The sequence below is a fragment of the Chiloscyllium punctatum genome, chromosome 32 (assembly GCF_047496795.1).
Source record: "Chiloscyllium punctatum isolate Juve2018m chromosome 32, sChiPun1.3, whole genome shotgun sequence".
In the NCBI taxonomy this organism is placed as follows: Eukaryota; Metazoa; Chordata; class Chondrichthyes; order Orectolobiformes; family Hemiscylliidae; genus Chiloscyllium; species Chiloscyllium punctatum.
Window position 1 is genome coordinate 65544907 of NC_092770.1, and position 15949 is coordinate 65560855.

A 15949-nucleotide genomic window follows, 5' to 3' on the forward strand; every position below is an offset into this window, starting at 1 on the left:
TTGTTCATAGAAAATAAACAGTGAGCAGTGCATGTGATTGGATGAGCTTCATGATATGGCTGTGAGGTAAAGCATCACCTATTTGTGTTGTCAGGACTAAGAAGAATATGGCTGTCGATCAGTTTGGAGTGTTCAGATTATGAGAGCCCCTGGAAACGAGTCAGATTGCTAACGATGGGCTGCATTTTACAGCCAGCCCATAGCTGGCAATTGAAAGGAAGACACCATTTGACAAAACTTGAATTCTATGGTAACAAACCAAAGTAGAAGTAATATTTTCTAACATATTGGCCTCAATATAATGGCGTCTGGACCATCATGCACCATCCTTATGCCATTTTACAGCTGCAGCTAACATGGCTTCTATGAGTATTCCATGGTTGGGGTGGGAAGGGGCTTGGTGGCCATAAAGTAGAACGGATGGATAGTTCACTGCTTTTCCACCCAGCCCCAGATGTTCCCCATAATAAATTGGGTGGGCAATGCAGCGAAGGCTTACGTGACAAGTTAGGGCCCGATTCTGCCTCCATTGCAATCACAGAGTGAATGGTGGAAGATGGAGGAGAGTGGACAGGCCACTTTTTCATCAGCTCCAGTGAAAGAGAAGGGAGGTTTCTCCTTAAGGGTGTGCCTTGTCCACTTCGGGATGCATGCCACTGTGCCTCCTCTCCCCTCTCATGGTGATATCGTGTACTGGAGAAAGAGTTGAGGGGAGGGACCCAAGTCGCACTATTACAAGGGATGTTCTATGTAACCCACCAAGAGTTCAACGTAGTGGACAGCATGGTGGCACAGTGGTTAGCACTGCTGCCTCACAGCGCCGGAGACCCGGGTTCAATTCCCGCCTCAGGTGACTGACTGTGTGGAGTTTGCACATTCTCCCTGTGTCTGCGTGGGTTTCCTCCGGGTGCTCCGGTTTCCTCCCACAGTCCAAAGATGTGCAGGTCAGGTGAATTGGCCATGCTAAATTGCCTGTAGTGTTAGGTAAGGGGTAAATGTAGGGGTATGGGTGGGTTGTGCTTTGGTGGGTCGGTGTGGACTTGTTGGGCCGAAGGGCCTGTTTCTGTAATGTAATGTAGTTGGGGCGCATGTGGGTACCAATGGTCGCACCTTTGACCTGAAGAAAGTGACAGGAGTTAAAGGCGAAGTTGTTGAGGAACATGGGAGTTCTGAATAAGAATGAAAGTGAAAAGTGAGAGATAACGTTGAGGAGTTTTTTGCTCTGAGACTTTTCCATTTAAGAACTTCATCTTTTTGGCTTCTGTATATTCTGAATAAGCATCAGGACAGGGTGCATACTTATAGGATGGTTCCCGTTACTTTGTGTAAGCAGTTTGTGTTGCATCCTTTTTGTTTTAAATTGGCAGAATTCACAGTTTAATCCAAGTCCTAACATAAAAGAGCAAGGAAAAATTGCACATGAATTTGGATAAAGTCTTTGCCTGTTTGGCTGTCAACTCTACTTATATAAACTTTGATATGTTCCAGCAGCATGGACAACTTTAAAAGTCATGTTCAAACTTGCTGAGCTGGCATCCTCTTGTGTTCTAGTTTAAATGTGAGCAGTATGTGGACAATTTACTGTGTGTCTAAGTATGTGCTGTTGCTCCTGGTGATTTGGAAATTATCCTGTTGCAAGGTGCTTGGTGTGGAAGTGAAAACATACAAAAAACAGTTTGTAAGAAATCTCAGAATGCAAGCATTTATTGACTCTTATTTACTTACTTAAGGAAGCTACTTATTTCAATAAGTAAATTTCTTTCTGTAACATGGGTGGAAAACTGTGCCCTTCTGATGTCCTCTTTGCTTAACTCATATAACTATAATCTGCATTTTTCTTCTTTTGCTAAATGTCTCTGCTGTAGCACTTTGTTCCATTTGAGAATTCTGCTAAAATAATTTTCAGTCAGCATTTCTTCAAATTGGATGGCAGAACAGTGCTTCCAGAACTTGCAACATATGTGTGATGAATGTTCATTTTTAATTCTTCGTACAATGTAAAGAGCTGATGTTTTTCCGTTTGCAGATTCTCTACTTAGTTGTATCTGCATTGGGCTCCCTTGATGTATTTGCATTGAACCCTATTACTACACACTAGACATCATGACAGAGTTCCCTGAAATAAAGTTCAAGAGCATAAGCTTTACCTTATTTTTGATGGATTTCCAAGAAAATATTCAAATGTCCTTCACTTTCAATAAATGCTCCCTCAACATTTTCAAATGGGAATAATATTCCATTAGTTGGCTGGATTGCAGGAGAGTATTGGTTTGCGATTTGGAGTGTTACCACACATTAAATTCCAACAGTTGTGTAGATTGGTGCAAACTTAATGCTGTAGTCTGTGACCTTGATTCACTTCAGCAATCGGTGATCGGTTCAAGAATCCAAATGAGCTTGATGTTTCCATCTTTTACACAGACCTCTGCAAGAAGCATTGTTGCATGTTTTTTTCAAAAATATTCTTGAGTATGTAATCATAATTTTGTGATATTTGTTATCCTCGTCATGTAATAAGTTAACCAGTCAGTGCTAAACAATTGTTTGCAAAATATTTGTTTGGGAATTTTAGATTGTTCTGCTCTTTCCTTTGTTGTTAATTTTTTTGTTTCTACTGACTTCTCTGGTTTATCCACTGTTCTCATGTGTTCTTTATTGTTCCTCTTGAATATTGTATCCACCAGTATTTCTCATATTCCGTTATTTCAGGCAGCCAACTTCAAAAACTTTGTTTACATAAACATAAACACCAAAATGTGGAAAGGAAGTGTGATGTGGTAAAGGAAGGACACATCAAATGCTATCTTTTATGTGGCTTTATGCAAATCTATAATCTGTTATGTATTACAATCACTGACTGCATCGCGAGTTTTTATTTGAAAATGAATCACAAGGTCCTGTGACCTATCTTGCAAACTGGATTCTTCGGCCTGGATTTTTGCTGAGCCCTGCTTGAGATGTCTGAACCCACTCCTGGCACTTGCACGTTAAAAGGTTGCGGCTGGTTTTGAGTTTGGACACTGCTCCTGGTCACTCAGGTGGCTCCACCACAAAGGTGGCGTCATTGCAAAGACAGGCTAGGCTTACTCATCCACAATTTTCATGGGGTCAGGCCAGCCCTGTCAGGGCAGAGGTGTTGTGAACCACAGTCTGCACGAGGACATCTTTTAGAAGCTAGGTTCAAAATATCCTCCTCATGCATCCCATCCCACACTATGCAGGTCCTCAGCTCCTGCAATGCCACTTCAATCCCCATTCAGCCCACTATACACTGCATTGTAACGATGAACCCTATAATGATAGTTGAATGTTCAAAAAATCCTTTTTAAACAAAATCATTTATTGATGACTTACCTTTTTTTTAAACTGCTTTTCACATCAGCCAAATAATCATCTGGACCTTTAAAATTTTCAACAACTGAAACTGCAAAGTACTTGAAGCCTGTTAACCTTAAACATTATGAAATTGACTGTGATCAACCAGAACTGTCAGTCAAGAAGGGGCTTAGCAGTTTCAAGTCACCAAAGAAAACCAGGCTTTTAATCCTGGGTCCTGGGGATTAGATGGGGGCTCTCAGTTGTACAGAAAGTGTAAGGTCACCCACCCAACAGCAAGATGAAAGTTGGGAAATGAGTTGGTGATGGATTAAGTTAAGATCCTAGTCCCTAACATGAAGGAGCAGCATTCCAAACGCTGGTGCTTCCAAATAAACCTGTTGAACTATAACCTGGTGTTGTGTGATTTTTAGGAAAGTGAAAAGAATGTCTTTTTAATATATATGCATGTTATGCATTCTTATTACTATACTCTGACATCAGATTAGGTGATAATTTTGTAATTAAGTTAGCAGCAGAAGAGAAACATACACCATTTGACTTATGACTGGTTAAAGGTGGCATACAGCAGGCGAGAGTATGAATTTGAAGCGTGCAGGAGCTGCTTTTCCTGTATACGGAATTTTGTTGGGCTCCACAGAGAGGAGGTTGAGCTGTTGAATTGTGGACAGATTAAATCTGCCCAGGGTTACAGGTTTGGCTGGTTTTTGGGAAGGAGGGAGAGGGGCAGCAGCTCATAGATCCCATTGTGGCAGTGGGGAGGGCTGGAAAGTGTGGCTCAGTTCAGAATCCTCTTGGCAGACAGACAGAATGATACCCGGTTCACAGGGTCCAGGTGCTGTTTGAATGTGGCACATCGCCAAGTCCTTTGACTGTGCATAGCTAACTGGCTAGCTGCCCCCTGATTGTGTGTGGCAAATGGAATTCCTGGGACATTGCACCAGGGTTTGACCTAGTCAAGCGCAGCAGCTTCCAGAATCAGAGGTAAGTGAGAAGCTCCTGGTCAAACAATCAAGTGATTTTGGTGATAGATTTCTAAGGCTTTATTCACTTGCTCTATTGACAAACATGGACCCCCACCTTCTAGGTAGGGTCAAACCAGTTAAGTTCTAACACTTGATTTATTTGGTAGTAGTTTGCCTCTGAGTCAATAATATGTAGATTGAGGGCCACTTTAGAGTGTTGAGCGCTCAATCGAAGGGAGTGTTTTATTGTGGGATTTCAAGGTGTGCTGCACCTTCGGAGGTGCCTGAGTCATAGTGCATTGGCTACTCAAACAAATTCATGGCTTTCCCTTCTAGAGAGTGAGGGGAGTTCTCTCCGTATTTTGGCTTGCATTTAAACACTCAAACCTCTGCAAATTAAATTGTTGCACACATTGTTTCAATGTAAATGATGTCATATGCATTCCTTACCTCTTGCAGCACTTCCTTCAATAAAGAATTAGATTGCTGCCTGCTTCCATGCAATATGACTCCATGATTTGAAGCCTGCTCACTTTCAAATTAGATAATAATTAGCTGTAGTTTTCTCTGATACAACCATTCTTAGTTTACTTACTGAGAATGAGATGATTTGCACACGAACTCCAAATTGCCTTGTCAGACCGTCCTTTCCCCTGTACTTCCTCAAAGTCCATCTGTAATCTCACATATGTTCGCTGACTTTGTACATTATTTCTTCCTGTACCTTGCGACCCTTTCATCTTATAATGCTTTGATCTATGATTACAATAATTCACCCAATTATGGTTTGTCAAAAACATTCCTCTAATCTTGTTGCTCACTTTTGTTTGAGTGTGGTTTGGAGTGCCAGTATTGTTAATGGTCCTTTCTCTTCAATTAGCGTCTTCGTCATTACCCCTGTCCTAAAACAAAAATGCTTCATTCTAACCTCCCTGCAAACTATTATCTTACAGTATCTCTGACCTCCCTTACCTTTCCAGTGTCCTTGAATGTATTGTTGCCCCCACATCTTTTCATGGAGGGGTGGGTGGGATTTTTCCAATGGACATATTTGCTGCTTTGCTATTGAAAGGGTAGGGTTCAAAAGGGGAAATATGCACAATGTATTTTAATAGTTTAAAAACAGATGTAATAACAGCAGCTTTGATTTTGTTTTCTTCACACCCATAATCTGGGAACAGCTATTTATGGCCATGATACATACTTCTTCATTCATATACATTAGCGAAGGAAAATACACAATTATTTTCCAGGAATTGGTCAGAAAGCATTTAATTGATGATCCTTGGGTGAAGCTGGTAGAGATAGGAACCTGCTTACTGCCATGTCAATTAAGTACCTTGAGCCATTCAGTTCCATTTAGGTTGATCTGCTCGAGTCCATTTGCCCCGTTATTCCCTTGATATCAACACCCAAGAAAAATCCATCAATCTCAATCAAGGAAGTTAAAATTGACCTAACACCCAAATGGATTAACAAGTTCCAGATTTCCACAAGCCTTTGGATGAAAATGTACTTCCTGATTTCCTTGTTAAATGTTAAAATTGTACCTTTTGATCAGATTTTGCCAAGCAGTGAGAATGGTTTTATTCTATCAGGTTCTGTAATTACTGGATACAATTCTATTATAGTCCCTGATAAACTCTAAATTTAAGTGACTCCAGAAGCAGTCTTCATCTATTCCCTCCTACATCTTACCAAAACACCTCACAACTTTGAGTGTAAAAGTTTATTTCCCTCTCACTATCTGGTCTTCCTCACTTACTGACAGTCTGTGTCTCAAAGAAGTACTGACTTCCAGCTTTGCCATATATATCCTGTCCTTAAGAGGTAAAGATTAAGTTCGTAGGGAACAGAATTTGTGCAGTAATAGTCATTAAGCATGTAATGTGGCAAAGGGCAGTGGGAAGCCTACAAAAACCAACATATGACAACTAAAAAAGAATAAAGAGGAAGAAGGTTAAATATGAGGGTAAGCTAGCCAGTAATAAAAAGGAAGACAGTAAGAGTTTCTTTAGGTATGAAGGGTAAAGGAGAGGCAAAAGTGGAGATTTGGCCACTGGAAAATGATGCTGGAGAAGTAGTAATGGGGAACAAAGAAATGGCAGGAACTGAACAAGCACTTTGTATCAGTCTTCACACTGGAAGACATGAGTAACATCCCAAAAATTCAAGAGAGTTGGGGGACAGATGCGAGTATGGTGGGCCATCACCAAGGAAGAAGTGCTAGAAAAACCTAAAAGGTCTAAAGGTGGATAAATCACCTGAACCAGATGGACTACACCACATAGTATTGAAGAAGATAGCTGAAGAGATGGTGGAGGCATTAGTGGTGATCTTTCAGGAATCACTAGAGTCAGGGAGGTTCCCAGAGGACTGGAAAATCGCTAATGTAAACCCCCCATGTAAAAAGGGAGTGAGGAAAAAGAAGGAAAATTACAGGTTGATTAGCCTGACCTTGGTTGCTGATAAGATTTTGGACTCTTGTGAAGGATGAGGTTTATGAATACTTGGAAGTGCATGGTAAAATAGGGCAAAGTCAGCGTGGTTTCATCAAGGGGAGGTCATGCCTGACAAATCTGTTAGAATTCTTTGAGGAGGTAATGAGCAGGTTAGACCAAGGAGACCCTATGGAAGTTATCTACTTGGACGTCTGGAAGACCTTTGACAAGGTGCCACATAAGAGGCTTTTGAGTAAGATAAGAGCCCAGGGTGTTATAGGTAAGGTACTAGTATAGGTAGAAGCTTGGCTGTCTAGCAGAAAGCAGAGAGTGGGGATAAAAGGGTCCTTCTCGGGATGGCAGCTGGTGACTAGTGGTGTTCTGCAAGGGTCAGTGTTGGGACCACAACTTTTCACTTTATACATTAACGATCTAGATGAAGGAACTGAGGGAATTCTGGCTAATAATTACAGGTGATACAAAGATAGGTGGAAGGACAGGTAGCATTGAGGTAGGGAGGCTGTAAAATGATTTAGACAGTGGGCAAAACAAATGGCAGATGAAATGCAATGTGGAAAAATGTGAGATCATGCACCTCGGTAGGAAGAATAGAGGCATAGACTATTCTGTAAATCGGGAGAAAAATCAGAAATCTGAAGTGCAAAGGGACTTGGGAGTCCTAGTCCAGGATTCTCTTAAGGTAAACTTGTAGGTTGAGTCTGTAGTTCAGAAGGCAAATGCAATGTTGGCATTTGTTTTGAGAGGACTTGAATATAAAAGCAGGGATGCAATTCTGAGGCCTTACAAGGCTCTGGTCAGACCACATTTGGAATATTGCGAGCAATTTTGGGCCCCATACCTTAGGAAAGATGTAGTGGCTCTGGAACGGGTCCAGAGGAGGTTCACGAGAATGATCCCAAGAATGAAAAACTTAACATAGGAGGAATGTTTGAGGACTCCGGATCTATTCTCGATGGAGTTTAGAAGGATGAGGGAGATCTAATTGAAATTTACAGAATACTGAAAAGCCTGGATAGAGTGGATGTTCGGAAAATGTTTCCATTAGCAGGAGAGACTAGGACCCGAGGGCACAGACTTAGAGTAAAGGGAAGACCCTTTATAATGGAGCTAAGGAGAAATTTCTTCATCCAGACAGTGGTGAACCGATGGAGTTCACTGTCACAGAAGGCTGTGAAGACTATGGTCATTGAGTATATTTAAGACAGAGGTAGATAGGTTTGTGATTGTTAAGGGGATCAAAGGTTAAGGGGGGAAGGTGGGAGAATGGGGTTGAGAAACTTATCAGTTGAGAGTGTGGTGCTGGAAAAGCACAGCAGGTCAGGCAGCGTCCAAGGAACAGGAAAATCAACATTTCGGACAAAAGCCCTTCATCAGGAATTTTGTCTGAAACATTGATGTTCCTGCTCCTTGGATGCTGCCTGGCCTGATGCGCTTTTTCAGCACCACACACTTGACTGTGATCTCCAACATTTGCAGTCCTCACTTTCTCCTCCTTGAGAGACCTATCAGCCATGATTGAATGGTGGAGCAGACTCGATGGGCCGAATGGCCAAATAACTGCTCCTGTGTCTTATGGTCTAATTGACAAGATTCAGTGTATATTCATTGGTAGTTTACTTATGCCTCTCCATTTCAAAATCTTAAACCTATCCCAAGCCCAACTTAAAATTAATTCCAAATCTTACCTCAACAACAGATTATAATGATTCCGTTGTTTTGAATTGGCCGAGAGCTCTGATATAAAATGCTAATGATTGTATGTTAGTGAACTTCAAATTACTGCTTAAAATGCTAGAATGCCATGAAGTTAAAAGTCAACTGAACTTACTTGGTCTATAATTTGGACTATAATTTAGTGACCCTATTAATTATACATTGTGTGCTATGTGGTAGTCCATCTGTGTATCCTCTGACTCATTATAAACAATAAGATTAGAAGATAATTATTTTTGTGTGTCACATTCTACACTTCAAGTAAAGTGGGAGAACTCACATCTGAAATAGAACATTGTGTACTCATGTCCTGTTCAAGAGACTTGAACACAAGCTCTTGACTGACACCAGAAGGAGTGCAGTACTTTCAGAAGTATCATCTTTGGCTAAATTGCTGAACTGATGCCCAATTTGCCCAATAAAGATGGAAGTAGAAAATTCTACAGCATCTCTGATGAACAGTCAGCAAATTCTGACTCCTGCCCTGGTCAACATTCGCACGTCAACCAAAATCGTTAAAAAAAACAGATTATTTGGTATTCTATCTCTTTCCTGTTGGTGCATCTTGGCTGTTTGCAAACTGCTGTTACATTTCCTGCATTGCAATAGTGAATACACTTCAGAAGTAATTACTTGGCTGTCAGGTGATTTGGGGTGTCCTGGGATGCTGCGTAAATGCTGTTTCTTTGCTAATGGTAGCGTGATAAAGTCTGACGTGCTTTATGTGTCTTGATATTTTCAAGCCTAATCAAAAAACACTCATTTCACTGACTTGGCACAGGCTTTTCTTAGCTCTTTCCAAATCCCAGACCTCCTTGCCACTTCTGAACTCCCTTTTTCTTGACATACATGTATTTAATTCACATGGTCTCCTGCAGCTCAGAGCAACATGCCTGTCGGCAATCCAAGGCCATTGGACGTCTGTGCAGGTGCGAATAAATCTAGTGCCGACCAGATTTCCTATCTATTCCCCGAATTCCTTGTGTATTTTTTTTTGTCAGAGCCTGTGCTGAAACATGAATCTCTCAAGCAGTTTCAGATTTTTTTTTCTGTTATTGGCTTGTTATTGTTTGGCAAATGTAGTAAAAGAGTTGCTGTTAAAGTATAAAGAAACAGCAGGTTTTATAGTTCCAAATCCCAGTCCTCAGGGTGCTGACATATGTAAGAGTGTTGTTCCATGAGTGCTGGCAGTTCTTGTGTATGCAACATGACTGCCTACTTGTTTGAATCAAAGGAGAGAGAACAATGACAAGTTGGTTAACTATTGAGAGCCTTTGTGGTCTCCACTCACTTTTCTTGTACTGTCATGATGACAAAACATTTCTCTGGATAATTTATGGACAGATTAGACTTCTAATTCCAATATGTGTTTTTTTTCAAGAGAGGACGACTAGAGCCTGATAAAAAAAAACAAAATGACTATGGATGCAAGTTCATTGGCTGGCTGGAGAGAGAGAGAGGCACACTGGAGTGTCACACCTATGAGGTGCCAAGGAAACATAGAGTTAAAATGGAGAAATGCATTACAAACTGAACTACAAGTGCATGGGAGTTATCTCAGGCAATGGACATGATAGGAGTAAAGACAACAGTCTGGGTGAGGGACACGGTTTGTGTCTCTCCTTTTCACAAGAATTCAGCTCGAGAGCTAGTTTGGCCCTGGTGTTAGTGAGCTTAGCCGCCCATGTGTATGACCTTGGATTTGAGTGCTAGTGCAATGCAAAGGGCACAGTTGAAGAATAGTCAATTGTCACCCCAGTCTTTCAGTGAAAGGTTTTTCTCACTCTTAGTACTAGAAGCCAGCTCATCAGAAAAGTAGTTAAAATCAAACAGGAGACAAGGATTTCAACTGAGCTGCAAAATGAAGAATCCTGAAATTGACTGTTCACTGTCTATTCTTCATGAATGGTCAGTCAGCGATCTGTATATCTTTTCACTTTTAACCTTTTTTACTCATTTCTCTTTTTTTATAATTCATTCATGGGATGAGGGTGTCGCTGGGCATTTATTGCCCATCTCTAATTGCCCAGAGGGCAGGTAAAATTTAGCCACATTGCTGTGGGTCTGGAGTCACCTGTAAGCCAGACCAGGTAAGGATGGCAGATTCCTTCCCTGAAGGACATGAGTGAACCAGATGGGTTTTTCCAACAAATGACAATGGATTCATGGTCATCATTAGACACTTAATTCCAGATTTTACTGAGTTCAAATTACACCATCTGCCATGGCAGGATAAAAACCCAGGTTCCCAGGACATTACTTGGATCTCTGGATTAACAGTCTCACAATAATGCCACTAGGCCATCACCTCCTCATTTCAAATCTATGTAAATGTGTGTTGTGTTATTATTTTTGCTTGTGCTAAGTAACTAGTAAACTCAGTCTTCTGTTAATGTAAGAAAGACTGGTTGAATTGGCCCATTTTAAAATGTAAATTCACGTAGTCTCGGAGAGAGATACCCACAAGGGTGGGATCCTTTGCAAATTAACTTTGATGCAAGCAACTGAGAGTGTAAGTGAATAAAGAAGGGAACTCAGTTCATCCCACCTCACCCAGGAACTTGACAAGATGGAGTATCTGCCTGCAACATTATAACTTCGGGTCTGACTGGAACATTACACTCTTAGCTGTGTAGGAAAGGCTTTGGTGAATCTAAAGATGGATTACTTGGCGCAGAATTCCAAGCCTCTGACCTGTTCTTGTAGTAACCATATTTATATGGTTCATCCAGTTCAGTTTCTGGTAAGTTTTACCCCTCAGCTTAGTGATAGTGAGACATTCAGTGATGGTAACACCATTGAATATTAATGGGAGATGATTAGATTCTCTCTTGTTCAAGAGGTCACTGTAGTATGTAAAGAGAAAGTGAGGACTGCAGATGCTGGAGATTAGAGCTGAAAAATGTGTTGCTGGAAAAGCGCAGCAGGTCAGGCAGCTTCCAAGGAGCAGGAGAATCGACGTTTCGGGCATAAGCCCTTCTTCAGGAATGAGGAAGGTGTGCCAAGCGGGCTAAGATAAAAGATAGGGAGGAGGGACTTGGGGGAGGGGCGTTGGGAATGCGATAGGTGGAAGGAGGATAAAGTGAGGGTGATAGGCCAGAAAGGGGGTGGGGGCAGAGAGGTCGGGAAGAAGATTGCAGGTCAAGAAGGCAGTGCTGAGTCCGAGGGTTGGGACTGAGATAAGATGGGGGGAAGGGAAGTGAGGAAGCTGGAGAAATCTGCATTCATCCCTTGTGGTTGGGGGGTTCCTAGGCAGAAGATGAGGCACTCTTCCTCCAGGCGTCATGTTGCCATGGTCTGGCGATGGAGGAGGCCAAGGACCTGCATGTCCTGGTGGAGTGGGAGGGGGAGTTAAAGTGTTCAGCCACGGGGCGGTTGGGTTGGTTGGTGCGGGTGTCCCAGAGGTGTTCTCTGAAACGTTCTGCAAGTAGGTGGCCTGTCTCCCCAATATAGAGGAGGCCACATCGGGTGCAGCGGATGCAGTAAATGATGTGTGTGGAGTGCAGGTGAATTTGTGACGGATATGGAAGGATCCCTTGGGGCCTTGGAGGGAAGTGAGGGGGGAGGTGTGGGCGCAGGTTTTGCATTTCTTGCGGTTGCAGGGGAAGGTGCTGGGAGTGGAGGTTGGGTTGGTGGGGGGTGTGGACCTGACGAGGGAGTCACGGAGGGAGTAGTCTTTCCGGAACGCTGATAGGGGAGGGGAGGGAAATATATCCTTGGTGGTGGGGTCTGTTTGGAGGTGGCAGAAATGACGAAGGATGATACAATGTATCTGGAGGTTGGTGGGGTAGTAGGTGAGGACCACTGGGATTCTGTCCTGGTGGCGATTGGAGGGGCGGGGTTCAAGGGTGGAGGAGCAGGAAGTGGAGGAGATGCGGTGGAGAGCATCGTCAACCACGTCTGAGGGGAAATTGTGGTCTTTGAAGAAGGAGGCCATCTGGGTTGTTCGGTATTGGAACTGGTCCTCCTGGGAGCAGATGCGGCGGATGCGAAGGAATTGGGAATATGGGATGGCGTTTTTACTGGGGGCAGGGTGGGTGGAGGTGTAATCTAGGTTGCTGTGGGAGTCTGTCGGTTTATAGTAAATGTCCGTGTTGATTTGGTCGCCCGAGATAGAAATGTAGAGGTCTAGGAAGGGGAGGGGGGAGTCTGAGACGGTCCAGGTAAATTTGAGGTTGGGGTGGAAGGTGTTAGTAAAGTGGATGAACTGTTCAACCTCCTCGTGGGAGCATAAGGTAGCGCTGATACAGTCATCGATGTAGCGGAGGAAAAGGTGGGGCGTGGTGCCAATGTAGCTGCGGAAGATGGACTGTTCCACATATTCGATGAAGAGGCAGGCATAGCTGGGGCCCATGGCTATTCCTTTGGTTTGGAGGAAGTGGAAGGATTGGAAAGAGAAGTTGTTCAGAGTGAGGACCAGTTCAGTCAGTCGAAGGAGGGTGTCAGTGGAAGGGTACTGGTTGGGTCGGCGGGAAAGGAAGAAGCGGAGGGCTTTGAGGCCTTCGTGATGGGGGATGGAGGTGTACAGGGACTGGATGTCCATGGTGACCTTCGTGATGGGGGATGGAGGTGTACAGGTACTGGATGTCCATGGTGACCTTCGTGATGGGGGATGGAGGTGTACAGGGACTGGATTTCCATGGTGACCTTCGTGATGGGGGATGGAGGTGTATGGGGATTGGATATCCGTGGTGACCTTTGTGATGGGGGATGGAGGTGTATAGGGACTGGATGTCCATGGTGACCTTCGTGATGGGGGATGGAGGTGTATAGGGACTGGGTGTCCATGGTGACCTTCGTGATGGGGGATGGACTTGACTTTCCCGTATCATCTCAAGGTTGGATATTGTCCAAATCTTGCTGTACATGGGTACGGATTCTTCAATGTGTGAGGAACTGCAAATGGGATTGCATCTAATTATGAGAAAGTGCAGACTGCAAATGCTGGAGATGAGAGTAGAGAGTGTAGTGCTGGAAAAGCACAGCAGGTCAGGCAACATCTGAGGAGCAGGAGAATCGACGTTTCAGGCATAAGCCTGACCTGCTGTGCTATTCCAGCACCACACTCTCGACACTGCATCTAATTATTGAGTACAAGTCTTCAGTGCTATTGCTGAAATGTGGAGTCAGAGCTTATAGCCTTTGCAGTCTCCAGTGCCTTCAGTTGTAACTTGATGTCACCTGGACTGAATTGAAATGGCTGACAAACTGTTGTGGTGCTGGCAATCTGAGGGAGAGGGCTGTTGGGTTCTTATGGGGTACATAATTATGGTATGATATAATTTCATATTGAGGTTAGGAATATTGTATTTAAAATTGAAAATCGTACCGTAAACGAAAGTAATAAGGTTTAAAGGATGAGTTGATGAAGGTAGTCTGGGCATTCGGATTCAAAGATATAATGGTATATCAGCAAGAATAAGTATTTGTAGAAATAATTCATTTAGAAATATAATTCCTGAGAGGATTAAAAACTCAGAAGACATGCTAAAAACTTGTATCAAACTAAAGAAGTAGAGTATAATGTTGGATTTTTTTAGAAAATCTTCATTGTGTTGTCAAAAGGTTTGAGGATTTAGGTCTCTTAAAGGTTGCGATAGCGGGACAGAATTCTCATGGAACTGAATGCTATCTACAGTGTATCTTAGTGACTTACAAAAATGAAAATCAAGGAAATGATATCTAAGTTTGCTAACAATACAAAGCAGATGCTGAGAGGAGAAGACCACATGGCTCTAAATGAAGATATTAATGAATGGGTAATAAGGTAACAGGTAGAGTACAATGTTAGAAAGTGTAAGGACATTTAGTTGGGTGGTAAGAATCGGCTAAAAAAAAGTTGTAAAAGGTGTAAACCATTGCACTGGTGATAATCACAGATGATTTGAGTGTCCTAGTACAATAAAAACAGAAAGTTTGCATTTAGGTAATGCACACATTTCGGAAAGCAAATGCTATGCTGGCATTTAGTGCAGGATTATTGGAGTTATAGGAATAGGGAACTCTTTTGACAATTGTAAAGGGCTTTAGTGTGACCACACCTGGAAGCAGTTTTGGCATTTGAATCTGAGGAGAGATATACTTGCCTTGGAGGTTATTTAATCAATTATAAAAGACCCTGCGGCTGGAGCATTAGGGAAGTTGCCATTCGTTGCTTTGTAGAGTAGAAAGCCACTGAATAAAACTAGGTACCGAACCTTGCAATGTTTTCATATATTCTCCCAGTAGAGTCCCATTGCATATCTTCATTATGCCCACAGTTCATTTCAGTTAACCTGAGTAAGCTTTCAAAAAGAATATGAATGATTTATCATTTGAAGACACTCTGCGGTTCACTGTCAGTGTTGTCCTGTTAGGGGTGACTCAATAGTAAGATTACTGACAAGATGGTGTGCACAAGCCCCACCAGGAAAAGGCGGAAGAACTCTGAAGCATCCATGTCTAAAATGTTAGCTTTACCCCTCTCTCCACAATGCTGCCAGACCTGCCGTGTTTCTCCAGCACTGTCTGTGTTTGCTACTGAAGGCATGTCAGTCTAAGATATGGTTATGTGCAATCTTCTTTAACTGCAGCAAAGTCATCCAGTATTTTATTCTGTTTCTAGAGCCGAGTGAAGCTCCTTCACAAGTGACTGCCAGGAGTCTCTCATCTTCTGAAATCGAAGTGATATGGTCACCAGTATCCGAACCATCAGTTGAAGGCTACGAGGTAAGTTGCACTCTGCTGTCATGGGATTAAGATTTATGTATAAAGATGCAATGCTGTAATTTATGTTTAAACTGAAGATGAAAGTAACAACTGAATAAGGAGTTGCAACAACAGGACTACCTGACTCTAGCGTAGGGTATATTAACAATGAAGTTATCACTGCATCACTTGTATCCATTGAATATCAACCATGCTCTCCTTGGCTAAAAACACCAGGCAGCCAAGAGGCTTCATATAGACTGGGGTCAGACCTCTTGCTTGTTTAACTACATTCATAAACACAAGATGATCTGTTCAGCTCTTGTACTCATAAAGCACTTGACAATGGAATCTATGAAAGGGCAGTTTGCCAAGCAACCTGCTTGGTCTGCGCCATGTGCTCCATGTTAAACATTTCTCCCAGCCACTACATCATGGTTGTAGGGTGTAGTATTTGCTGTGGCACTGTAGCATCGCACCAGAGCTTCCTCAGCAAGCCCTTTCAAATCCACGACCTTCACCACCCAGAAGGATAAGGGCAGCAAATGCGTGGGAGCACCATCACCTCCTATATGCCTTTCAAGTCACGTGCCACCCCGGCCTGGGTATGTTTGGCTGTTGCTTCACTAGCTGGGACAATTTTAGAATATCCTTGCACACAGCACTTGGGGAGGCACCTTGACCAGGGTAACAGCACTTTAACAAAGACAGAAAGCAAGCAGAACTTTCCAGAACTAAATTTCATCATCCCTAGTCTAGTACTTTTGAAGTGCCGTCACTGTTGTA

The 15949-nt window shown here is 42.7% G+C and overlaps 1 protein-coding gene across 9 annotated transcripts in view; it reads left to right on the top strand.

Moving 5' to 3' along the window:
- The window catches only part of cntn1b (contactin 1b), a 750295-nt gene that overhangs the window by 593354 nt on the left and 140992 nt on the right, over nt 1–15949 (top strand). For all 9 annotated transcript variants that reach the window (XM_072552560.1, XM_072552558.1, XM_072552559.1 and 6 more), the window contains one exon: nt 15081–15184. In XM_072552560.1, the coding sequence (XP_072408661.1) occupies nt 15081–15184 (104 nt within the window). The remainder of the gene's footprint in view (nt 1–15080; nt 15185–15949) is intronic.